Raw genomic sequence first — 27023 nt, 5'->3', positions numbered from 1 at the left:
AAACATCTAGGTTTCTTTCTCTAAACATTTTAATCAGTTCAAAGGGTCCAAAGATAATAAATGGTTGAGAATTTCTGATTTATACTCTGAGTTCAAGTCCCCAAATTTTACCCTTCATCCTCTCTCACTCAATAAAATCAGTCGGGTACTGAGGACAATTAAATATTATTGCTCCCTTCCCCTAAATTAGTGGTCTTATGCCTCTATGCTAGAAACAGTTACAGTAACTTGTGCCCCACCCTCCTACCCTATCTTGTCCCATTGGAACCACAGGGTTGCCAGATAACTGATCTCCCTGATAGCTGATCATCATAGCATCTTACATAAATAAATGACCATAGCACCTCACAAAATTCATGAAAACTCTTTTCAAGCACAAGTATTAGGACAGTGGTTCCCAAACTTTTTCAGGCTGTCACCCACTTGACACCCAAGCTACATTCCTAGCGCCCCCACCCCAACTAACCATCACAAACATAGACCTCTTTCTGAAGCAAATTCAAAGCAACTGTATTTCACAATTAAAACTTAACCTAATGAATCCATTATTTTGTTGTTTTTATGTGAATTGCTACCCCATTATCGCCCCCTCCACACACACACACTTTTCTTCAACACTCCCTTGGGACATTCCACTGGCCCCAGGGGGTGGGGTAAGGGACAATACTGCCTACTTTGGGAACCACTGTATTAGAATATTATTTAAATACAAGTATTTAAACACCAGCATTAGAATATAGGGTGGTAAACTGGCAGAATCGTCAGCACGCTGAGTAAAATGCTTAGCGGTGTTTCATCTGCTGTTATGTTCTGAGTTCAAATTCCAACGAGGTCAACTTTACCTTTCATCCTTTCAAGGTCAATTAAATAAGTACCAGTTATGCACTGGGGTTGATGCAATCAACTTAATTCCTTTCTCTGCCCTTGTTTGCCCTTTCTTGTTTAGCCCCCCTGTGGGCAATAAAGAAATAAATATTTTGGAAATAGTAAAAATGAGAGAAACAAAGAAGGAATAACAATATAATTTAAGTGAAGAACCAGTTTTACTAATATACTAAAATCTGGCACTCCATCAATTGCAATGACAAGGTTTCCAGGTGATCCAATCAATGGAACAGCCTGCTTGTGAAATTAATGTGCAAGTGGCTGAGTATTCCACATACATGTGCACCCTTAACATAGTTTTTTAACATAGATTCAGTGTGGCACAGAATGTGACATGGCCGGCCCTTTGAATTACAGGTACAACTCATTTTTGCTAGCTGAATGGACTGAAGCAATGTGAAATAAAGTGTCTTGCTCAAGGACACAACATACCACTGGGAATTGAACACCTGACCATACAATTGTGACCCCCACATGGCTATATAACCTAATAAAATACAGGTCATATAAATGCAGTAAAATAAAATACTATATTTTATGCACCATGAGAAGAAATGATCCATTTTAGATGCAGTACAAACTATGACAATTAATTAATTACCAAAAATAAGTACACAGCCACTTGACCCTAACATATTCTCTTTTTTTTTTCTAGCTGTTGTTTACTTGACTATTCTGGTTATTTGAGTAAATGAGAATAGATTGTTTACTGTATTTTTATTACTAAGCAGTAATCTTATTTTCCTTGCATGCTTTTGCTGCACTATCAAGTGCAGTTCTCTGTGTCTTAGGTATGTGCAGTATTTTGTTTTGGTTTTGTTGTTGTATTGAAAGCATTCTACAGAATATCTACCATAAATCCTCGAGTATAGTCCGCCCTTGAGTATAATACGCAGGAGATTTTTAGGGGCTGTACCTCTGAAAAACCTAAATACGCACCCCTTCTCTAACTTGAGTCGAGGAAGTCTATATAATGTCCTTGGTTTGTAAAAATGTATATGGTAATGTCCTTTATTATTATTGTATATGTAACATAATGTAAATGTGTAGCTTTTTTTGCATTTTGTTTGCAGAAAATGAAGAAATAACGGTAATAACGTTTAATAAATGTTGTTAACTGCAAGTTATGGATGGTTCTTTTATGACTTCATTGCTTTCAGGCTTAGCTTGAGGTATTTTCATGCCCGACATCATAAAATGCGTCTGAATAAACATTGCCGGACAGCAAATCGAGACTTGGACATTGCTTAGAAAATAATTTTCATTTTTAACCTCGTATATAGTACATGCTAGGGATTTTTACCTTTAAATTTTGGGGGAAAAATGCGGATTATACTCAAGGATTTACGGTACATCATGCTTGCAATGCTATTTTCTAAATGTTGCGCATATTTCCAAATCCTTAGGTTGTCATATATTTGTCTAAATATTTTATCACTATTATTACAAGAATTGTTTCTTTTTACAGGCTCCACATTCTTGTTATCTCTATTTCCAGATCTTTATATTTGAGTAGTTACCCTATCTCTTTGAGAGATGCATTATCATTTTTTTAGGTCTGATGCATTCTTTCCTTGGCTTCCCAATAACAATATCTGGTCAATTAGGTTTAATCTTTCTGCCTGTGTGAATTGTCTTATTGCAATGGATGCTCACATTTTTTCATTCCCTGAGATCTTTCCTGGTGTATGCTTATAGTATTTCTTTCTTCTTTGTATATCATTATCATGGTATAACTTCCTATGTAAGTTCCAGCTCAATCATATCTGCAGATGTATTCCTTCTTGCAGGGTCGGATTAAGACCCATACAGGGCCCTAAGCACTTCAAAGATTTTGGTAACCCATATATATGGAATTCAAAATATAAACAATAATAAACTATGAAATAGATTTTCAGTTTTCAAAATAAAACAAAACTAACAGTAAGATGGAAAATAATGTTTATTTTTGTATAAAATTCCACTTTATTTGAGAAGTTTTCTCTGACTTTTTTAATAGCAGTCTTTGATCAGATCCTCAAAATTAATCTTGCATAACATATCTGCTTCGTTACTTAGTTGAGATAAAGGCATTCCAAATATTATTTTAGCAGGTTTAAAATGATTCATTTTGTGTAGTAAACCATTTACCATTTCTGTGGTGCCCCCTCCTTCCCTGGATGCCCAGAGTACTTGCTTATTTTGCTTAATTTCACAAGCACTGTTTCTTAGCAGCCAGATATGATGTAGTTAATTGTTTCTTCCTTATCTCCACATATTCTGCAACCCTTTACTGTATTCTCTTTCATTATCTGATGGTTTCTGGTGGGATGGCATTGCAGGATTCTGGATTATACTGTAATCAAGAGCCCTTCAGTCTCAGCTTAGTGTCCCAATACTTTCCAACCAGTGTTGCAATTTTATCTGGTTTTCTTCTATCCTGTTTCACTTTTTCAGGTATTAGCCAGGTAGGAGTTTTTCTTGCCATCTCTAACCCCGTCTTTTAGCTTAAATTTTATTCCTTACAGTTTCTTGTTTTTTTTTAAAAAAAAACAATATCTTTATTAAAAATAGAAAAAGTAGAAAAACTTAAAAAGACCCATTACTGCCTCACCAAGGAAACAAAGAAAAATATAAAAAAAAGGGGAGGGAATAACAGATTGTATACCCCAGAACAAATGGCATGTTTAGCTGTGCCTCATGGACACAAATGCAAAGGCCTTACCAAAGAGAATGGCCGGTGACACTTGCGACAACAGCCACCCCACCATGTGAAGTTCAGTTCTCAGACAGTCCATAGTTATCTGGAATTTTGTAAAGGAAATCATTTCTCTATTTTATTCAAAACTATATTTCTTTTCAGCTTCTGTTTTGTATTGGTCTACTTAAAGTCTTTTGCCTCCATATTTCTTGTTGAGACACTCTCTCTGTGTTCCAATTAATTTTAAAATAATAAAGAATTTAATAAAAATAACTTTGTCATTATTAAGCTGGTGTTTGGAACATAAATCAACACAAAATTTTGATGGAAAGTTTTAATTTAGAACAGTTTAACTCATTGGTTATCATATTTCCGTTGAGATATGCAGCCTTTGTTTCAATAAAAGTTGAAAAGAATAAAAAATTTATTTCAAAAAAACTTTATTATTAAGCTGATGTTTTGAACATAAATCAAACTGGAATTTTGATGGAAAGTTTTAATTTAATTCACTTTAAAACATGAAGCTAGTATCCAGGGGTGGCCTGAAGTGGGTTGGTATTGAAAGGTTTAAACCTTTTTGTTACCACATTTCTATTGAACTACACCCTTTTTATTTCAATTAAGTTTGAAAATAATGAAGAATTTACCAAACTATTAATTAAAACTTGAATTAACATGAAATTTTAACTCTAACTTTCAGATAACTTAGTCAAATGTAATACTTATTTACTCATTTTATTTTGAATTGATCATGTATTATCTTGAAACTTTGATGTTTTGATAATGTGATTGTATATTTTTAGAATGACATTGCAGGGTATGTATGATAGGCTAGATCTGGCCAGTTTGAACATAAAACAGGTAGAATATTTTGGCTGGATATGGTCAGTTTAGTTACTAAAGGGTTAATGGGAAATTTGAATTTAGATCACTTTGCATAGAAAGTTTGTATCAAAGAAGCAGGAACAGTCTTGCACAGGAACAGTCTTGCACAAAAGAGGTTAAGATAGAAAACATTTTATTTGGTTTTACTCATATTTAGAAGCTATTTGTATTAATTTTACATTATTATTTTTTCTTTTTTATAAAGGTGGTGAGCTGGCAGAATTGTTAGCACACTGGACAAAATACTTAGCAGTATTTCGCTCGTTGTTACATTCTGAGTTCAAATTCCGCCATGGTCAACTTTCCCTTTCATCCTTTTCGGGTTGATAAATTAGGTACCAGTTGCATACTGGATTCAATCTAATCAACTGCCCCCCTCCCTCCAAATTTCAGTCCTTGTGCCTATAGTTGAAAGGATTTTTTTTCTGGATATTTTTGTGGTTTTTCACTGGGTATTTTATAATAGTTCTCCAATGACCGATCTGTCTATCCATCTCACTTTCCCAGTTTCGATTTCTTCTCTTTTTTTTTATTGGTTAGTTGACTTCGACTGAGATTTGTCATGATCCTGATTCATTGGGCCAAAGTTTAACCTGGTTTCCATGGTGTATATATAACTAAGATTACAACACCCAATAGGTGGGATACCAGTCCTTTGCAGGGTTTACTTCCCACCTATCGTTGGAACTCATTTGCAGCTGAGTGGAGCAACATGAAATTAGGAGTTTTGCTCAAGAACACAACATACCACCTTGAAGAATTTTAGTTGAACAGTTCAACCCCAGTACCCTTTTTTTCATAAGCTGCTACTTACTTCATCAGTCTCTTTTGCTGAACCACTACATTACAGGGACATAAACACTCAACACACATATAAGATAGGCTTTCAGTCAAAACCACAACTTTAAGGTTATGAGTAAAACACCCAAACCAGTGGGCTGCTTGTCTTCACCATTGGCTTGCTGGATTGATGGGAAATAAAAAAAAATGCACAACAATATCTTCTATAAGGCAGCAAGCTGGCAGAATCATTAGCATGCCAGGAGAAATGCATAGCGGTACTTCATCTGTCTTGACGTTCTGAGTTCAAATTCCGCCGAGGTTGACTTTGCCTTCCATCTTTTGCGGTTCGATATATTAAGTACCAGTTGCCTATTGGGATTGATCTAATCAACTGACCCCCCTCTCCAAATTTCGGGCCTTGTGCCTAGAGTAGAAAAGAATATTTATCTTCTATGAGGCAGTGAGCTGGGCAGAATGCTTAGTGACATTTCATCTGTTTTTTACGTTCTGAGTTCAAATTCTGCCAGGGTTGACTTTGCTTTTCATCATTTTGGGGTCAATAAAGTAAGTACCAGCTGAACACTGGGGTTGATGTCATCGACTTACCCTCCCCCTCCTCTGAAATTTCTTTTGCCAATATTTATCCTTTATCTTTTGTCTTGTTTCAGTCAGTAGACTGCAGCCATGCTGGAACATCACCTTGAAAAATTTTAGCTGAACAATACTTATTTTTTTAACCTGTTAATTACTCCATCGGTCTCTTTTGCTGAACTACTAAGTTACAGAGACACATACACACACATACATATATACGACTGGCTTCTTTCCATCACAAAGCTTTGGTCAGCCCAAGGCTGCAGTAGAAGACACTTGGCCAAGGTGCCATACAATGGGTCTGAGCTTGGGACTATGTGGTTGGGAAACAAACTTCTTACCACACAGCCATGCCTTATTTCTTTCATGTTTTATGTTCAAATCCCACCCAGTTTGTTACTTTTCATCTTTTTACAGGTTTAGTAAAGTACCAGTCAAATACCTGGAGGTAGTTTTTGGGTATTTTTTTTTCTTCTAATCCCAGGACTCATAAGGCCCGTTACCCATTTTTCATGGCTTATAGGTGACTTGAGATCACAATATTCACCCTGAATGGGATGTCAGTTCATCGCAGGGTTCAAGGTTAACAATTTTGAGGGGTGGGGCAAGTTTATTACGTCAGTTCCAGTACTTGACTGCTATTTAATCTTAGTCTCCCCTTCCCCCAAAGGATGAATGGTTAAGTCAACCACAGGGACAGTAGAACTCAGGACATAAAGAGCTGGGCGAAATACCACTAAACATTTTGTCTGATGCTCTACCAGTTCTGCGAGCTACCCTGAGGGTAGTGGGTATCCAGCTGACCATTTCTACCCTTCCATAAACATACATATGACTTTGAGAGATTAAAATATCCCAAATCATTTCTTAATTATTCCATTGTTTCTGTCTTTCAGTTGGCACCAAAGTGACAGTACTTATAAGCAGAAAAGATGGGGACAAGATTGCAACCCTTCTCGACAATGGGACCAAGGTACAGATGCACATTTCACGCCTACAGCCACCATCCACCCTCAACATCAGCCGTACATCCATATTGTTCGTATCCATATCATTCATAGTTCTGATGATTATATCCCTTACGTGGCTAATCTTCTACTACATCCAACGTTTTCGCTATGCTCATGCCAAGGAAAGACTCACGGTAAGTGTGACTCATGCGGACTTTGTTGTCTTTATTTCATTTTTTCTTCTTTTACTTGTTTCAATCATTGGACAGCAGCCATGTTGGGGCAACACATTGGAGGATTTAGTCTAACAAATCAATCTTAGTACACAAATATACAAAGCTAAATATACTTTATTATTATTGGTAGTGCTCCAGCATGACCACAATCCAGTGACTGAAACTAGTAAAGGGATTATTATTATTATTATTATTATTATTATTATTATTATTATTATTATTATTATTAGGGTGGCGAGCTGGCAGAATCGTTAGCATGCTGGGTGAAATGCTTAGCAGTATTTCATCTGCCGCTTCATTCTGAGTTCAAATTCTGCCAAAGTCAACTTTGTCTTTCATGCTTTCCGGGTCGATGAAATAAGTACCAATTATGCACTGGGGACGATGTTATCAACTAGACTCCCTTCCCCACAAAATTTTCAAGGCCTTATGCCTAGAGTAGAAATAATAATAATAATAATAATTATTATTATTATTATTATTATTATTATTATTATTGTTATTGTTATTATTATTATTATTATTATTATCGTCAAGGTGGCAAACTGGCAGAATCGTTAGCACACTGAATGAAATGCTTTGCAGTATTTCATCTATCACTACATTCTGAGTTCAAATTCTGCCAAGGTCAACTTTGCCTTTCATCTTTTCAGGGTCAATGAAATAAGTACCAGTTATGCACTGGGGTCAATGTAATCAAGTTGCCCCCCCCCCCAAAAAAAATTTCAGGCCTTGTGCCTTTAGTAGAAAGGGTTATTGTTATTACTATTCCTTTTAACTCCTTTTGCATGCATAATAAGCTGGCTACCTGCAGCCTACCGTACCATGTTATCTGTTCTTTTCAACTAATACTTTCCAGAATATTCTGGCCATACCAAAGAAGCAAATCAATTGTAACAGATCTACTGGGCACTATATTCTGATCTTCACCTTCTTCATTTTTCATAGCCAGGCTGTTTCATACTTAAAAAGATTGTATATGTCTATTTTTCTGCCTTCTTTCTTGACTATTCATGGGTCAAAGGGGCACACCACATCAATTACATAGCACATGTAGTTTGTCTACCACCACTAGGTGCAGCTTTTTATGCTCTAGCACTTGATCTGTTTGGATTGGAAAACCCCACAGGATTTTGCATGTCTTCAAATCTGCCACTCTCTGAGGGCTCATACCACATCTTGCCTTTCTCCAGATTCCACTTTTCGCATAGTTTCCAATGTAGCATTTTCACTACCTCATCTTATTGCCACAACTTATGATAGTTATATTATTATTATTATTATTATTATTATTATCATCATTAATATTAAAGCCGGTGAGCTGGCAGAGTTGTTAGCACACTGTACAAAATGCTTAGCAGCATTTTGTCCCTCTTTATATTCTGAGTTCAAATTCTGCTGAGGTCAACTTTGCCTTTGATCCTTTCGGAGTGAATAAAATAAGTACCAGTTGAACACTGGAGTCAATGTGATCAATTTACCCCCTTGCTGGCCTTGTACCAAAATTTGAAACCATTATTATTATTAAGGTAGCAAGCTGGGTTAATCATCCGAAAACCGGGCAAAATGCTTAGCGGTATTTCATCTTCCACTATGTTCTGAGTTCAAATTCCACTGAGGTCAGCTTCGCCTTTTATCCTTTTGGGGTCAATAAATCAAGTACCAGTGGAACACTGGGGTCTATGTATTCAACTAGTCCCTTACCCCCACATTTCAAGCTTTGTGCCTTTAGTAGAAAGGATTATTATTATTATTATTATTATTATTCCATGCTGGTGGCATGTAAAAAGCACCATTCGAGTATGATTGTTACCAGCGTCGCCTCATTGGCAGTTGTGCCGGTGGCACATGAAAAAACATTTGAACGAGATCGTTGCCTGTGCCGCTGGACTGACTCCTGTGCAGGTGGCACGTAAAAAACTCCATTTGAGCGTGGCTGTTGCCAGTACTGCCTGACTAGCCGTCGTGCCAGTGGCACATAAAAGCACCCACTACACTCTCGGAGTGGTTGGCGTTAGGAAGGACATCCAGCTGTAGAAACTCTGCCAGATCAGATTGGAGCCTGGTGCAGCCATCTGGTTCGCCAGTCCTCAGTCAAATTGCCCAACCCATGCTAGTATGGAAAGTGGACGTTAAACAATGATGATGATGATGTTGCTGTTGTCGTCATCGCTGCTAAGATAATTACAGGAAAAGGTTGTGATGTAGGATAACATATTTTGTGGTATATAATGTTTCTTGACATTTTAGCCTCAAGTTGAGATCGCTGACGCAAATGGGTGGAGTGGGAGGGTTGGGGTTAATTTGTGTCTTCATATTACTGCAGTTAATTAAAATATGCACCAATCGAAGTACTTGCAAAGTGAGCAGCAATAGATGAAGGAGAGGAGCCAGTCAATGAAAAATCAGTTACACCTTTATACTTGTTGCCTTTACCAACAAAATTTGCAGCTTTGTGCCAAATTTAGAAGTCATCATCACCAACACCACCATAATTATCATCATCATCACTATTATTGATGTTGTTATTGCTTTTATCATCATATCTTACCTGGGTGTGAAGCTTTAACGACTAGTATAGTCAATTGTGTTTGATCCCCTCCTTCTATCATCTACACCTGTACCTCCTTACTTTGATGGCCAGTTAGCTATGCCAAATATATGCCACAAAGAAAAACATTATAATAACATTATCTACATTAAAAAAAAATTACAACTGTTATAGTAACTATGTTGCATTGCACTGTTTCTTTTCAAAGTAGAAGCCAAAATAATTCCAATAACTGTATTATTAATAATAATAATAATAATAATAGGTTTGACCAAATTTCATGCCCTCCTCCATCATCATCAGGGGCTCCATTGTCGCCTCTTATCTTTCATCATCAGGGAATCTATTGTTTCCTCTCATCTTTTATCATCAGGGATTCCATTATCCCTGTTTCCCTTATCAGTTATCGATTAACATCTGTTGAAACCAGTTTGACTGGTCACCTGTAATAATTACAAATTGATTACAAAAGCATTGTTCTGATTTTGTTTTGTTTATTATTTGTTATGCATTATAATTCTCGAATAGCAATTGAGAATAATCTGGCGAGGGTGGTTGAGAATAAGTGGTGCGGTCGGTAGATTTGTTATGTTGCTCCCGTAAAACCCGATAGAATGAAACCTATTGTATATAGTTGACTGAACAATGACATTGTGCATTTGGTGTTGCTTGCTGTTGTTTACGTTCAACTCTGATTGTCGAGCAGTCTTGTGACTGAAGACATTCCAACTCTGACCATCTCATAATTTTCAAAAGATATCTAGGTCTACATTTGCTAATGAGTTCTCTCTTTTTAAGACAGTGATGCGGTGTGATATCGACAGTGACCTGGTTGCTATTTCTAGCAAATCAAACATCATAGACACTTCCACATTGGTTAGGGGGTTCCTTCTGCCGGTGGTGTCATTGACAGCAGTCAAAGGGTGGCGAGCTGGCAGAAATGTTAGCATGCCGGGCGAAATGCGTAGCCGTATTTCATCTGCCGTTACATTCTGAGTTCAAATTCCGTTGAGGTCGACTTTGCCTTTCATCCTTTCAGGGTCGATAAATTAAGTACCAGTTATGCACTGGGGTCGATGTAATCGATTTAATCCATTTGTCCATGTTTGTCCCCTCTGTGTTTAGCCCCTTGTGGGTAGTAAAGAAATAGGTATCGTTGACAGCAGTAGCGTTGGCATTGATGGCATTAGTGGTGTTGTGGAGGAGGTGGAGTGTGGAAAAGGCCAAGAAAGTGGTATTTTTTTTTTATGTCATTTCACTAAAGCCTGATCAAATGAAACCTCTGGTTGAATAATAATACAGCACTGTCAGTATTGATCGGTCTTTGTTGATGTTCAACCCTGATCAACCGTCCTACAACCGAAAGCATTCTGACAGAGATCATCTCATCGTTTGAGATATTCAAAATCTGCTGGTATCAGAATATTGGTCTCGAAATTGAAACATCAAACTAAATCATTGTATTACACATATATTAAACTGAAATTTCAGGAATGAAAAATTCCATAATAGTTTCTTTTCTGTAAAACACTTATTCTTATTTCTTTATTGTCCACAAGGGGCTAAACATAGAGGGGACAAACAAGGACAAAGGGATTAAGTCGATTACATTGACTCCAGTGTGTAACTGGTACTTAATTTATCAACCCTGAAAGGATGAAAGGCAAAGTCAACCTCGGCGGAATTTGAACTCAGAATGTAATGGCAGACGAAATACCACTAAGCATTTTGCCCGGCTTGCCAATGTTTCTGCCAGCTCGCTGCCTTGTTCTAACCAAACCATCGTTATCATCATCATTGTTTTATTCTTTTACACGTTTCAGTCATTTGACTGTGCCATGCTGGAGCACCACCTTAAAGGGTTTTAGTCGAAGAAACAACCCCAGGACTTACACTTTGTAAGCCTAGTACTTATTCTATCGGCCTCTTTTGCCAAACTGCTTAGTTATGGGGACATAAACACACCAACATTAGTTGTCAAGCGATTGAGGGGTGGGTTCAGACACACATAAATATATATACACACATATATATATATAAGATGGGATTCTTTCAGTTTCTGTCTACCAAATCCACTCACAAGGCTTCCATGCTTGCATGGCTCAGATGGAATTTGATGAGGCAGATTTTCTACAGACAGATGCCTTTCCTGTCACCTACCTTCACTTGTATCCAAGTAAGGAAATATTTCCCCCATAACCAGATATGAATATGACAGTCGTGTGACATTTATTTTACAACTGATTGAAAGGGAACGGGAGCAATGTGGAACAAATTGATTTGCTCAAGAATACGACACAACACCCAATCAGGGAATTGAACCCACAATCTAGCGATTATGAGTGCACACTACCTTATCACTAGGCCACACACTTTCATATATATATATATTCTCTTTCTTTTTATTCTCTCACTGTTTATTTCTTCATATTCCTTTCTGTTGAAGAGCCTAGGATCAGAACGTAAAAGACTTTCTCACTTTCCCAAGCATCAAACTAATACATCTGTTTGTTTTCTACACCACCTGTCTTCATCTTTTGTTTTTCTGTAATTTTCAGCTATATATATATATATATATATAGGGAGAGAATTCACAAAAAAAACAAAAGACGAAGACAGGTGGTGTAGAAAACAAACAGATATATTAGTATAACGCTCGGGAATTGAAAAAGTCTTTAACGTTTCAAGCCTACGCTCTTCCACAGAAAGGAAGATAGAAAGAAACAAGGAGAGAAAAAAATGTGTGTAGTGTCTAACGATATATATATATAGTGAGAAAGAGAGACATATATGTACATACGTATGTGTATGAAAGGCTTCTTTCAGTTGGCATCTACCAAATCCACTCATAAGGGCTTTGGTTGTCCCGAGGTTATAGTAGAACACATCTGTCCGTGGTGCCATGCAGTGGGACTGAATCTGGAACCATGTGATTGGGATGCAAACTTCTTACCACAGAGCCATACTTGTGCCTATTAATAAAATAAAAAATTTGTTTTCCTAAACCTCACCTATTTCTTGATCATTTAATAATTAGTTAAGATACATAAGCAGTCTATTTTTATTAGAGAAATTTAGGCATGAAGAAGCTGATGTTTTTGTGGCTCTATTCCTAAAGAATTACTCTGTATTTCAGGTTATAATATTCAGAATAGTGAAGAAATTTGGAGATATTGAGTGAAATAATTTAGCCATGTATTGGTTTACTAGTTATCATATTTAATCTTGCCTTGGTTTAGAGATGCTTTTGTTTCCATATTTCTATTGAAATTCTCTGTCTTTGTGTCAGTTTATTTTGAAAATGATGAAGAATTTGTTAAAATAAATTTGATATTATTAACCTTTTGTTACCATATTTTTATTGAAAAACACTGCCTTTGTTTCAGTTAATTTTGAAAATTATGATTTTAATAAAATAGCTTTTGTCATTATTAAGCTGGCATTTGGAACATAAATTAACATGAAATTGTGATGGAATTGTGATTGGAAAGTTTTAATTTAGATCAATTTAAAACAGGAAGTTTGTATCATAGAACAAGGGGGTGATCTCATGCAGGTTGGTAGCAAAAAGTTTAATACCTAAAATAAACATAATCATTGGAATTCACTGAAGTTTTGGATAAATTGTTTTAGAAAGATGCTGATAACATTCTTCACATGCTTTGGAAATATTGATTCTCTCAGAATTGTTACAAATGATGAGTCAAGTTCAACTTCATAATAATGTGAGAAAAGCAAAAAAAGGAAAATCTAATGTTAAATATAAAATATAATTTTACTCTTATATGCTTTTATTTTCCAATTAAACATGCTTTTTTTTTTTTTGAAGTACTACTCTAATTCACATTATTATTCTAATTGTGAATTAATTATTTTTCTATTTGTAATTTCTATTACAATGCTTCTGGGTATACAATATTCTTGGTTTTTCTGCCTAGAGGTAAAAAGAAATTTAAAAGATTCAGAAAATGTTACCACATAGTTTATGACCTTCAGCTTGAAAAGAAGTAGCTGTGACATTTTACAAAATTTCAGCTACTGAAATGCAAAACTGTGGTCCTTCATTTAGAACATACATACACAAACATATATGTACATACATGCATACATACATAGGCGTAGGAGTGGCTGTGTGGTAAGTAGCTTGCTTACGAACCACATAGTTCCGGGTTCAGTCCCACTGCATGGCACCTTGGGCAAATGTCTTCTACTATAACCTCGGGCTGACCAAAGCCTTGTGAGTGGATTTGGTAGACGGAAACTGAAAGAAGCCTGTCGTATATATGTATGTATATATATGTGTGTGTGTGTATGTTTCTGTGTCTGTGTTTGTCTACCCAATATCATTTGACAACCGATGCTGTAACTTAGCGGTTCGGCAAAAGAGACTGATAGAATAAGTACTAGGCTTACAAAGAATAAGTCCTGGGGTTGATTTGTTTGACTAAAGGTGGTGCTCCAGCATGGCTACAGTCAAATGACTGAAACAAGTAAAAGAGTATACATACTTACATACAAAACATACATACATATATACATGCATGTTTGCACACACACATGCAGAACAGGCATACATATATACAGATATACGTACATTTATACATACATGTCAATTATGTCATTTCTGTGGAAGACCTCACCTGTGATCAGCAGCTCCCCAAGAATGTCATTAAGGTGCTACCTCCCAATGCAACATGGCGTTGTCGCTAAAATATACACAGGCATACATGTGCTAAATTTTATGCTATTAAACTTTAAACTAGTATTAGAAATATATATTATTTCTTAAAAACCTCTTGGAAAATTTTCTAAGCCAAAAGTCCAGTCCTGTAATGATTCCATTACAGAACAGAATAAATTATAGAGGGGAAAGATCAAAATGAATGTTAACAAGGTTAGTACAGCTCTTGTGATATCAGATGTTTCAAATTTAGCTGACCAATACCCCTTTGTGCATTTGTGTGTTGTACAGAAGACTGAGTTAACAAAAGATTCTTGCATAAAATTACAATGGAAGATGGGTCTTATATGAAAGAATCAAAGGTGAACCATTTTAATTTCATGAGCAGCATCCATTCTGGTTATATTTTGGTAGAGTCTTATCATTGAAACCTGTAATCACAATCATCTGTTGTTATTTGTCAATGTTCTTTCCTTTCTTCCTCTTTTCTCCCCAACCCCTAATTTTTCATCACATTCCCACAGGAATATTCATCACATGCTACCATCAATGTTCTATGCTTATACTATGCTAACACTATCTTCTCTTTATATAATATAGGTTGTACTATAAAAAAAACCAGTCACCATTTCTATCTAAACACTTCCAATTGTTCTTCCTTCCAGAAACGTCTTGCAAATGCTGCTAAAAAGACAATCGCCAAAATTCCTCAGAGGACTATTAAATCTGGAGACAAAGTAAGTGTTTGTTATTATTTTTTATTTTTATTTAAACACTCATACATCAGAATTGATGGGGGTAGTCATCATCATTATTATTGTTGTTGTTGTAAAGGCAGGGAGCTGGCATGATCGCTAGCACGCCAGGCAAAATGCTTTGCAGCATTTTGTCCACCTTCATGTTCTGAGTTCAAATCCCACCAAGGTGACTTTACCTTTCATCCTTTCGGGGTCAGTAAAATAAGTACCAGTTGAGCACTGGGGTCAATGTAATCAACTTACCTCCTCCCCCCAAATTGCTGGCCTTGTGCCAAAATTTGAAATCAGTATTGTTGTTGCTAAGGTGGTGAGCTGCTAGACTCATTAGCACACAAGACAAAATGCTTAGCAGCATTTCATCCATCAGTAACATTCTGAGTTCAAATTCCACCAAGGCCACTTTGTCTTTCATCCTTTCTTTTTCTTTTCTTCGCCCATTTCAAGTCTAGATAGGCTCATGGGCCCGGTTTCTATGGTGTATATGTTCCCCCCAGCTGGACGGGACGCCAGTCCATCACAGTGTTACTCGAGAAACAGGAAGAAAGAATGAGAGAAAGTTTGGGCGAAAGAGTACAACAGGGGTTGCCACCACCCCCTGCCCGAGCCTCGTGGAGCTTTAGGTGTTTTTGCTCAATAAACACACACAGCGCCCGGCTTGGGAATCAAAACCATGATCCTTCGACCGCGAGTCTGCTGCCCTAACCACTGGGCCATTGCACCTCCACCTTTCATCCTTTTAGGGTCGATAAAATAAGTACCAGTTGAACACTGGGAATCAATATAATCAACTTAGCCTCTACCCCAAACTTGCTGGCCTTGTGCCAAAATTTGAAAGCATTGTTGTTGTTGCTAGTGTGACTGTTGTTGTTATTGTTGTTATCATTTCTATTATTTTCTTGTCTCAACTCCTCCCCACCCCCACCCAGAATTGGTTCCTTTTTATATATTTCTTCCCCACCCCATCCCAACCCCACTATTGTTTAAGGTAATTATTAATTTTGCCATTGTTGATGTTGTTGCTAATATTATTAACTTTGTTTTCATCGTAATGCGGTTTGTTATCATTGTCGTTGTTGTTGTTGTTGACTTAGGATTCTTTTCTTTCGTTCTATTTATAAGTGCAGATTCTGTTGTTGTTGTTCTTCTTCTTGTTATTGTTGTTGTTGTTCTTTCCATTGATATATTTTCATTGTTACTTTCGCTCGTTTTGGCTCTTTCTTTTTTCCCATTAATATGCTTTTTTTTTAAAAAAAAGAAATACCCTTTTTCTATCTTTTATTCTTATTGTTACCATTGTTTTCCATATTTCTCTTATGTTGCTTCTTATTGTGTTCATCATCATCATCATCATCAATTTCTACTACTACTACCACCATTGCTATTCTTGTTCTTACTATTATTATTATTATTATTATTATTATTATTATTATTATTATTATTATTGTTATTATTATTATTATTATTATTATTGAGTAAGAGAGCAGTGCATGCCATCAAAGTGATACTGGGGTACAAATATACGAAGCCCAGTTTACCCATCATGACTACCCGTCGGATAAGGGTACACCAGGCACATGCATCACAACTAAATGTGCACAACATGGTGATCTCATATCAAGATAAACAGCACATGACCTTGCAGGTAGGGCCCAGTTAGAATTTTCTTCTGGTCGAGTAGCCCATCCCACTCAAAAGGTCCCTGAATAAGGGTTGTTTAAGGATGTTGAACGAACCACCCATGTTTCCAAAAGTGAATTATCCAAACCTCCAAGAATTCCTTTCAACACATGGCTATGATACTCCCTCACTACTTCTGCTCGGGATCAGAGACGCACATATCATCAGCCACTAAGGGACATGCTCAGCTGGTTACGGTCAAGCAACTGACAGGCAAATCTTTGGTATTGAGCAGAATATTTGTTGTAGCCCATCTTTTATACCAAGACAAAACAATGTACATGATAACACTTCCAATCAGTTAAGCTCAGAAGCCATGAGAGCCACTTATTATTATTACTATTATTATTATTATTATTATTATTATTATTATTATTATTATTAAAACAGTGAGCTGGTACATCAGGCAAAATGCATAGCACCATTTCATCCTTCCACGTCAAGGCCAACTTTGCCTTTCACTCTTTTAGGGTCAATGTAGTCAACTTACCCTATCCCCACCAAACACGCTGGCCTTAAGCCAAAATTTGAAACCATTATTATTATTATTGTTGTTGTTGTTGTTATTATTATTGTCATTAGTTACAGTTGTTGACAAAACACTTGGTAGTGAGCCAAGTTAGGTGTTTCGTTTCGAAATGACTATTACAATAAGATAACATGTAAAAAAGAGAGAGAAAGAGAATGTAATGTGTGTGTGTATGCATAGCAATGGTTGTTGTTGATGTTGTTATTGCTGTAGTTAAATTGCTCTGGCTACTTTTAAATGAAGAAAAAAAAAATACTATTTTTGTAATTAAATATTATTAGGAATTGTATAAAAATAATTATTAAATTTTGTGCATTGTAGAAGTACAACCGTGGAGGCACGTGGTTTAGCGGTTAGGGTCATGATCGTAAAATTGTGGTTTCAATTCCTGGACCGGGCGACACGTCGTGTTCTTGAGCAAAACACTTCATTTCACGTTGCTCCAGTCCACTCAGCTGGCAAGAATGAGTAACGCTGCAATGGACTGGCATCCTGTCCAGCTGGGGAACACATACGCCATAGAAACCAGGCCCATGAGCCTGGCTAGGCTTTAAAAGGGCACATTTATTTGTGGAGGCACATTGGCCCAGTGGTTAGGGCAGCGGACTCGCGGTCGGAGGATTGCGGTTTCAATCCCCAGACCAGGCATTGTGTGTATTTATTGAGTGCAAACACCTAAAGCTCCATGAGGCTCCAGCAGGGGGTGGCGACCCCTGTTGTACTCTTTCACCACAACTTTCTCTCACTCTCTCTTCCTGTTTCTTGAGTAATGCTGCAATGAACTGGCATCCCGTCCAGCTGGGGGGGAACACATACGCCACAGAAACCGGGAAACTGGGCCTATGAACCTGGCTAGGCTTGAAAAGGGCAAAGAAGAAGAGAAGTACAACCAATATATTGCATATAAATTTTAACAGCAAAATCTTATATGGGCCTCCCCAAAGGATATATGAATCCTGGTTGAGAACCATTGTTTTAGATACTCTCTCTTTTACTCATTTACTTGTTTCAGCCATTTGACTGTGGCCATGCTGGAGCACCGCCTTTAGTCGAGCAAATCGACCCCCAAGACTTATTCTTTGTAAGCCTAGTACTTATTCTATCAGTCTCTTTTGCCGAACTGCTAAGTTACGGAGATGTAAACACACCAGCATCGGTCGTCAAGCGATGTTGGTGGGACAAACACAGACACACAAACATATACACACACATACATGTATATATATATATACATATATATATATATATATATATATATATATATATATATATACATACAACAAGCTTCTTTCAGTTTCCGCCTTACAAATCCACTCACAAGACTTTGGTTGGCCCAAGGCTATAGTAGAAGACACGTGTCCAAGATGCCACGCAGTGGGACTGAACCTGGAACCATGTAGTTGGTAAGCAATCTACTTATCACACAGCCACACCCGGGACATTGATATTTTGTGAAGCTCATGAGTCTTTGGTTTGAGTTTCAGGCTCACAATCATGGGGCAGTGAGTTCGATTGCCAGACTGGTCTGTGTGCTGTGTTCTTGAGCAAGACACTTTATTTTCATGTTGTTCCAGTTCACTCATCTGTAGAAACAAGTTGCGACATTACTGGTGCCAAGCTGTATCAGCCTTAGCCTCACCCTTGGATAACATCATTGGCGTGGAGAGGGAGGCTGGTATGCATGGGTAACTGCTGGTTTCCATAAACAACCGTACCCAGACTTGTGCCTTTGAGGGAAACTTTCTAGGTGCAATCTCATAGTCATCCATGACTAAAGGGGGTCTTCCTTCCTTCACTTTGTAAAGAAACATACCATGTAGTGTACACTTAATGCTGTGCAGCGTATGTTCTGGCATACAACATGTTGTTGTAACATGTGCTACATTCTGTTTATGTTGTTTCTTTCCTCCTGTCCACCCCAGTGTGCTTTTGGATGCCATTTGATTCTTGGAATACAAAAATTAAAACTAACAGGTCACGCACACTGGCTACTAGAACACTACATTAAAACAACTTTCAGATGGGCACCACTGGAGAAGAAAAGAAAGAAAGGGATACCGAAACCTACATGGTGCAGGACATTCATAAACTGATATGAATGAGGCTAATATTACATGGCTAGATACAAAGAAAACTGCTGCCAACAGAAACCAGTGGTGTCAATTTTCTGCCCAATGTGCTCAAGAGTACAGGAGGAAGTGAAACTGAAAAATAAAGATGCGCAAGATGAGTAGGTTGGGTGGAGAAACCGACACAACAAAAGCAACAGCAGCAACACAACAACAACTGGAACAATTATAATATAACTTTAAGTTAACTGCGGCACTTAAAATTCGTTCGAATAACAATCAGACTGACATAAAAAAATTGGCTGCTTCTTCATTCTCTAAGTGCAAACTGCTTAGGAGCCTTGTCGGTATAATAGGATTTGTTTATGGTAATGTATTTTAAAACAGTGATAATCCATCAGAGTATTTGTTTGTTTGTTTTTTAATTAATTGCAAATCAGTGCATATTGATGAATCTCAAATGGAGGTTGGCCAAAAGTAACAAAAGTTTACAAGGAATTCCTCTGACAAGCATTGAAACATCAAAACTATTAAATCCATTAATGTATACACGCTATTTCTTTATGTGCAAGTCTGCACACACACACACAGTAAAAATGTCTATAGAGTTGACCCCAATCACCTTTAAGATTAGATTCCCATAGTACACTCATACATTTATGTTTTTTTTTATTTCGGTTGTTGACCATGTGGGGACTTTTCTTCCCATCCACTTTAGTATTTAGCTTAGCATTCTGTAGCCCCATAATAATAATGATGATGATAATAATAATAATAATAATAATAATAATACCCAGCTACTCTTTTTCTCAATAATAATAGTATTTGTAATAATAACTGGCATTGTTCATTTCTTGAGAAGGGCATTATCAATTTAAAAACCTTGCAAAGACATATACTGTTTTATTTATGCCCTTATGATGATAGTTATACATTGTTAAATGTATGTATTGCCAAATTTTTCTTTAAGCATCAGGGTACTACTTGGTATGATAAGGGAAAGATGAAGAATTCAAAAGAAGTTAATAATGATAATAATCCTTTATAATTTCAACACAAGGCCAGCAATTTTGAATGCCAGGGGCATGTTAATTATATCAACCCCAGTATTTGACTGGTACATATTTCATCAACCACAATATTATTATTAATTGAGAGAGTAGCACGTGCCATCAGAGTGATACTGTGGTTCAAATAAATGAAGCCCAATATACCCATCATGACCGCCCATCTGATAAGGGTACACCAGGCACATGCATCACAACCATATGTGTGTGACAGGGAGACCTCATATCAAGATAAACAGTGCATGACCTTGCAGGTGGGGCCCAGTTAGAATTTTTTTCAGTTCAAGTAGCCCATTCTGCTTAAAAGGTCCCTGAATAAGGGTTGTTTAAGGATGAGGAACAAAACACCCATGTTTCTAGAGACGAATTCCTCTCAACACATGACCATGATGCTCCTCAACTACTTCTACTCATGATCAGAGATGCACTTATTGATCAGATGCTAAGGGACATGCTCAACTGGTTAAGGTCAAGCAACTGACAAGCAAATCTGTGGTATTGAGCAGAATATTTACTGTAACCCATCTTTTATACCAAGACAAAACAATGTACATGATAATGCTTCCAATCAGTTAAGATCCAAAGCCTTGAAAGCTATTGCTTGGTATTGCATCAGGGTTGTTACTACTACTACTACTACTACTACTACTACTACTACTACTACTACTACTACTATTGTTAGCATATTGGACGAAATGCTTAGCGGTATTTCACCCATCATTATGTTCTGAGTTCAAATTCCAACAAGGTCGACTTTGCATTTCATCCTTTCGGGGGTCGATGAAATAAATACCAGTTGAACACTGGGGTCAATGTAATCAACTCATCCCTTTCCCCAAAATTGCTGCCCTTGAGGCAAAATTTGAAATCATCATCATCATCATTACCATCACCACCACCATCATCATCATCATCATCGTTATTCAGTAGTTTTATTTTTATTACGTGCTTTCACCAAGTGTAGCTCTGTGTGCCTTGGTTTGTTTCGGTATTGTTATTTTCACTGTATTGAAAGAGCTTTACGTAGGATGTATGCAGTGCCTAGTAGTGCCATTTTCTGTATGTTATATATATTCATAAATCCTGGTGTTTTGGAAATTTATTTGTCTCTACGTTGTTATTGTTATCATTATTATCATTTCCACTACTGCTGCAAGATCCTATCAATGTCTAATTAGCCGTTGCTAGGAAACCCATGTAACGTGATTGTTCTGTAGAATTCCCAGTTTTCACTTAATTTTTCAAAAACTAAAATTGATTTCTTGGGATTATCAATAGCAACAAATGCTTTAATAGAACTTGCTGTGAGTTAACGAAGAATTTAATTTAATAAATAATAACCTCACTTGCTGTAGCCAACTTGTATTTTACCAAAATGCTTACAGTTTTATGTAATTCTGTTCTTTTATTCTGCTTTCATTCTATTACATATGGATCGTGGCCATACTGGAGTCATGGATTTTAACCCTTAAGCATTCAGATTACTCAGTCAATGTAATGCTTATTTATTCACATTGTTCTGAATTAATCGTGCATTATTTCATAGCTTTGAGATTGCCGTGATGTAATTTTATCATCATCATCAGCATTTAACTTCTGTTGTTCATGCTGGCATGGGTTGGATGGTTTGACAAGGGTTGGCAAGGCTGGAGAGCTGCACCAGGCTCCAGTCAGTTTGGCCTTCGTTTCTATGGTTGGATGCCCTTCCTAACACCAACCACTTTACAGAGTGGGCTGGGTGATTTTATGTGGCACTGCACGTGCACTCAAACATGGCACCAGCATGAGTGCTTTCTCTGTGGAATCAGTACAGGATTCTTGCAAGTCGGTCCTCTTTACTCGGAGGTGGGGGGGGGGGGCAGGTTGTGACCTTAATGCTTCTGCTGTGGAGTACAGATCTTAAGTACAAGATATTAGGCATCTCGGTCCTTTGTCAAGTCTTCATGAGTACTGCAAGACACCATAATTTTAGAATGGCATTGTAGGGTAGGTGTAAGGGGCTAGTTTACTCTTTTACCTATTTCAGTCATTTGACTGTGGCCATGCTGGAGCACCGCCTTTAGTCAAGCAAATCGACCCCAGGACTTATTCTTTGTAAGCCTAGTACTTATTCTATCAGTCTGTTTTGCTGAACCTCTAAGTTACGGGGACGTAAACACACAAGCATCGGTTGTCAAGCGATGTTCAGGGGACAAACACAGACACACAAACATACACACACACATACATATATACGACAGGCTTCTTTCAGTTTCCGTCTACCAAATCCACTTACAAGGCTTTTGTCGGCCTGAGGCTATAGTGGAAGACATTTGCCCAAGGTACCACGCAGTGGGACTGAACCCGGAACCATATGGTCTGTAAGTAAGCTGCTTACCAAGACAGCCACTCATACGCCTCTTTACAGTTTAAACATAAAACAGGTAAAAATATCTGAACCGGATATGGATGGTTTATATGCTAAGGGATTAGCGAAACTCAAACAGATGGGTAGTTGCCTAACTGTAAGTTTCTTTGCTTTACACCACTAATGTTTATGTATGGGAAAGGCTGTCACCTTGGGCCAATACATCTTATTTCTTTACTGCCTACAAGGGGCTACACACAGAGGTGACAAACAAGGACAGACGAATGGATTAAGTCGATTATATTGACCCCAGTGCGTGACTGGTATTTATTTAAACAACCCTGAAAGGATGAAAGGCAAAGTCGACCTCGGCGGAATTTGAACTCAGAACATAGCGGCAGACGAAATACCTATTTCTTTACTACCCACAAGGGGTAAACACAGATGAGACAAACAAGGACAGACAGACGGATTAAGTCGATTATATCGACCCCAGTGCGTAGCTGGTACTTAATTTATCGAGCCCGAAAGGATGAAAGGCAAAGTCGACCTCAGCGGAATTTGAACTCAGAACGTAACGGCAGACGAAATACAGCTACGCATTTCGCCCGGCGTGCTAACGTTTCTGACAGCTCGCCGTCTTATACATCTTGGGCCAATACATCTTAGCACCAGTGCCATTGACTTCATTGCTATCAAAACACAAAATGAGCTGGAGTAGATACTGCAAGACATCTCACCTGATCCTTTAACCATTTTTTTTTCCTATGGACCCCTTTGATACCTATTTTATTTCACTGGACCTCCATAGCTATCCACTGGATGTAAAAAGATCTTACTGTATTTTTATAATTAAATATTATTCGAAATAGTATGAAAAAATTGTTAAGACATTTTGTGTATTGTAAAAGTGTAACCGACAATAAAATCTTATATGGACCCTCAGGGGCCACATGGGCCTCAGATGTGAACCACTGCAATAGTTCTGCTATTCTGCTTCCCTGGATTGAAACCGTTTTATTGACCCCCCCTCCTCACCTCCTTCTCTGAAATGTTGAATGACAAAGTCGACCGTGGTACAATTTGAACTCAGAATATAAAGAGTCTTTTACTCTCTTTTCCTTGTTTCAGTCATTTGACTGCGGCCATGCTGGAGCACCGCCTTTAGTCGAGCAAATCGACCCCTGGACTTATTCTTTGTAAGCCTAGTACTTATTCTATCGGTCTGTTTTTTTGCCGAACCGCTAAGTTACGGGGACGTAAACACACGGTTGTCAAGCGATGTTGGGAGGGACAAACACAGACACACAAACATATACACACACACATACATATATATGACGGGCTTCTTTCAGTTTCCGTCTACCAAATCCACTCACAAGGCATTGGTCAGCCCGAGGCTAGAGTAGAAGACACTTGCCCAAGGTGCCACGCAGTGGGACTGATCCTGGAACCATTTGGTTGGTAAGCAAGTCACTTACCACACAGCCACTCCTATGCCTGAAAACAAATACTACAAGGCATTTATATCGAACACCCAAACGACTCTGCAAATACTCTACCTTATTTCTATATATGACTATATTATTTAATGTGTCCTTAACTTAGGGTGTGATTTGATGGAGGCTTAGCTGCTATTTCTAGCCAGTTGGATGATGCTGCTCCTCTTCCATTTGCCTTTTACTTTCATATTACTTGTTTCTGTCATTGGACTATGACCATGCTGGGGCACTGCCTTGAGGGTTTAGTCAAGCAAATTGATCCCAGTACTAATTTTTTTCATGTTTTAAATCTGCTATTTATTCACTCTCTTTGGTTGAACTGCTAAGTGACAGTGATGTACATAAAGCAACACAGGTTGTCATATAATGGGAAAAGGCAAGCACACACACACATTTGGTGGAATCTCCCATTCAGATTTTATTGAACAATATGCACAAATGATTTGTTTATCATGATTAGACGTAGGTGCTGTACAGAAGCTTACTACCTCCATCAAATCAACATTACCTGTACAGGTGCGTGGTGTGCCACATGAAAGATGACGAAATGATCACAGAGCAACATGAAATGACGTGTTTTGCTCAAGGATACTACACACCACCCAATCCAAGAAGCAAAACCACAATTTAGTAATCATGAATACCACACCCTAACCACTAGACCCCACAGACACACACACACACACACACACACATATACACAAGTGGGTGCTGAAAAGTTCCTAGCTTTGGGTAAAAGAAAATACAGGAGGATCAGTTAATTATGATTATATTCACAGGCGTAGGAGTGGGTGTGTGGTAGGTAGCTTGCTTACCAACCACATGGTTCCGGGTTCAGTCCCACTGCGTGGCACCTTGGGCAAGTGTCTTCGGGCCGACCAAAGCCTTGTGAGTGAATTTGGTAGACAGAAATTGAAAGAATCCCGTCATATATATGTGTATATATATATATATATGTATGTGTGTGTGTGTGTATATGTTTGTGTCTGTGTTTGTCCCTCTAACATTGCTTGACAACCGATGCCGGTGTGTTTACATCCCTGTAACTTAGAGGTTCAGCAAAAGAGACCGATAGAATAAGTACTAAGCTTACAAAGAATAAGTCCTGGGGTTGATTTGCTCGGCTAAAGGTGGTGGTCCAGCATGGCCGCAGTCAAATGGCTGAAACAAGTAAAAGAGTAATATATTCCCCTCTTAGATTCACATGCTCATTACAGTGGTCCTTCAGGTGTTTTTAAGCTCTATAAAGGAACTCTGAAAGTTGGGCCTCCAACCAAGCCTTTCACGATATCCTTAAAGCCAGTAACTTTTCAGCACACACACACACACACACACGCACCCACACACACACACAATGGTCTGCCATACAGTTTCCCTCTACCAAATTCATTAACAAGACATTGGTCATCCTTGGGCCACAGTAGAAGATACTTGCCCAAGATTCCACGCAGTGGGACTGAACCTGATACCACATGACTGCTAAGCTAGTTTACTAGCCACACAGCCATGCCTGCTCCTATATAAACCATAAAACACTGAAGTGGTAAATCAGTCATTTTACTTAATATACTTAACAGATTATGTATGACCTCTTTCTTCATTAGAGTATGAAACACATTTCATACTTATCATGTGTCATAGATTTTATTTGAGTGTGAGTGACATTAATTTTGTTCCTTGTAGTGTCGAGTGATGTGTGTATATATTAGTCAGTGTGCTTAATCATTTATTCATTAACTGAGAAAGTGACTTATTTTATCTCTCTAACATTACATTCCTTTAATTTCTTGTAAAGTTCAGTCAACACATAGCTGTAGTAATTTCTTTCCTTTTGTTTTTTTTTTTGTATTTTCTTTCTTTTTTAAGTCAGGAATGTCAGTGTCTGCGATAGTTGATATCATCATCACCACCATCAGCATAATGCCTATTTTTCTATGCTGACACACACACACACACACACACACACACATATATATATATATACACACACACACACATATATATACATACTCACACACACATGTACATGTAAATATACATATATATTTATCTCTCTCTCTCTCTCTCTCTCTCTATATATATATATATATATATCTGTCTATCTATCTATCTATCTATCTATCTATCTATCTATATCTATCTATCTACACATAAGCACACGTATCATCTGCCAGCCAAGCAGACTATACAGGGCCTCATAGGAGATTTCAGAATTTGTATCTGAAAAGCAATTTCTGAAATGGTAATGACATCCCCCTCAACCTACAGCCACTCACACATAGATGCATGCATGCACACACACACATTGTGATGTGCATACATGTGTGTATGCACGTGTGTGTGTGTGTCAGCATATATTTATGTATGTATATATGTATGTGTGTATGTGTGTATGTATATATATATATATATATATATATATATATCTTTATAAAACTGAATTGCGAAAAGTTTGTTTGTTTGTTTGTCTGGAACGGTTTAAAGGCCACTAGATCCCGTCAGATTGACTCCAAAATTTACAGGGACATGTAAAATGAGGTGAGGATGCCTATCTTAAAAGGTGTCATTGCTAGGACCAAAAACCCACTTTGACAAGTCGACTCTCATTCTTTTATGTATCTGTCTTCCTCCATCACTCACTCTATTTCCTCCCCCCATCACTTTCTATATATAACATCGATAACGGCGTCGAACTCCCCTTCACTTTCTCTTTATAACTTCGTCAAACAGCGTTCTATATCCCCCTCCTCCTCGCCTTCTACAGCGCTTTCACACTCTCTCTCTCTCTATGTCTGTCTGCATTCATAGAGAGAATTATCATCGCCACCA

At 37.6% G+C, this 27023-nt stretch overlaps 1 protein-coding gene across 1 annotated transcript in view; it reads left to right on the top strand.

Annotated features, from left to right (window-relative positions):
- LOC115218391 (RING finger protein 150-like) overlaps positions 1–27023 on the top strand; it is a 144121-nt gene that overhangs the window by 23486 nt on the left and 93612 nt on the right. The window contains exons 2-3 of the mRNA XM_029788178.2: positions 6724–6971; positions 14911–14982. Of these exons, the coding sequence (XP_029644038.1) occupies positions 6807–6971; positions 14911–14982 (237 nt within the window). The 5' untranslated portion in view covers positions 6724–6806. The remainder of the gene's footprint in view (positions 1–6723; positions 6972–14910; positions 14983–27023) is intronic.

The sequence above is a fragment of the Octopus sinensis genome, linkage group LG13 (genome assembly GCF_006345805.1).
Source record: "Octopus sinensis linkage group LG13, ASM634580v1, whole genome shotgun sequence".
In the NCBI taxonomy this organism is placed as follows: Eukaryota; Metazoa; Mollusca; class Cephalopoda; order Octopoda; family Octopodidae; genus Octopus; species Octopus sinensis.
The sequence above is the reverse complement of the archived record's forward strand: the minus strand, read 5'-3'. Positions and strand labels throughout refer to the sequence as shown.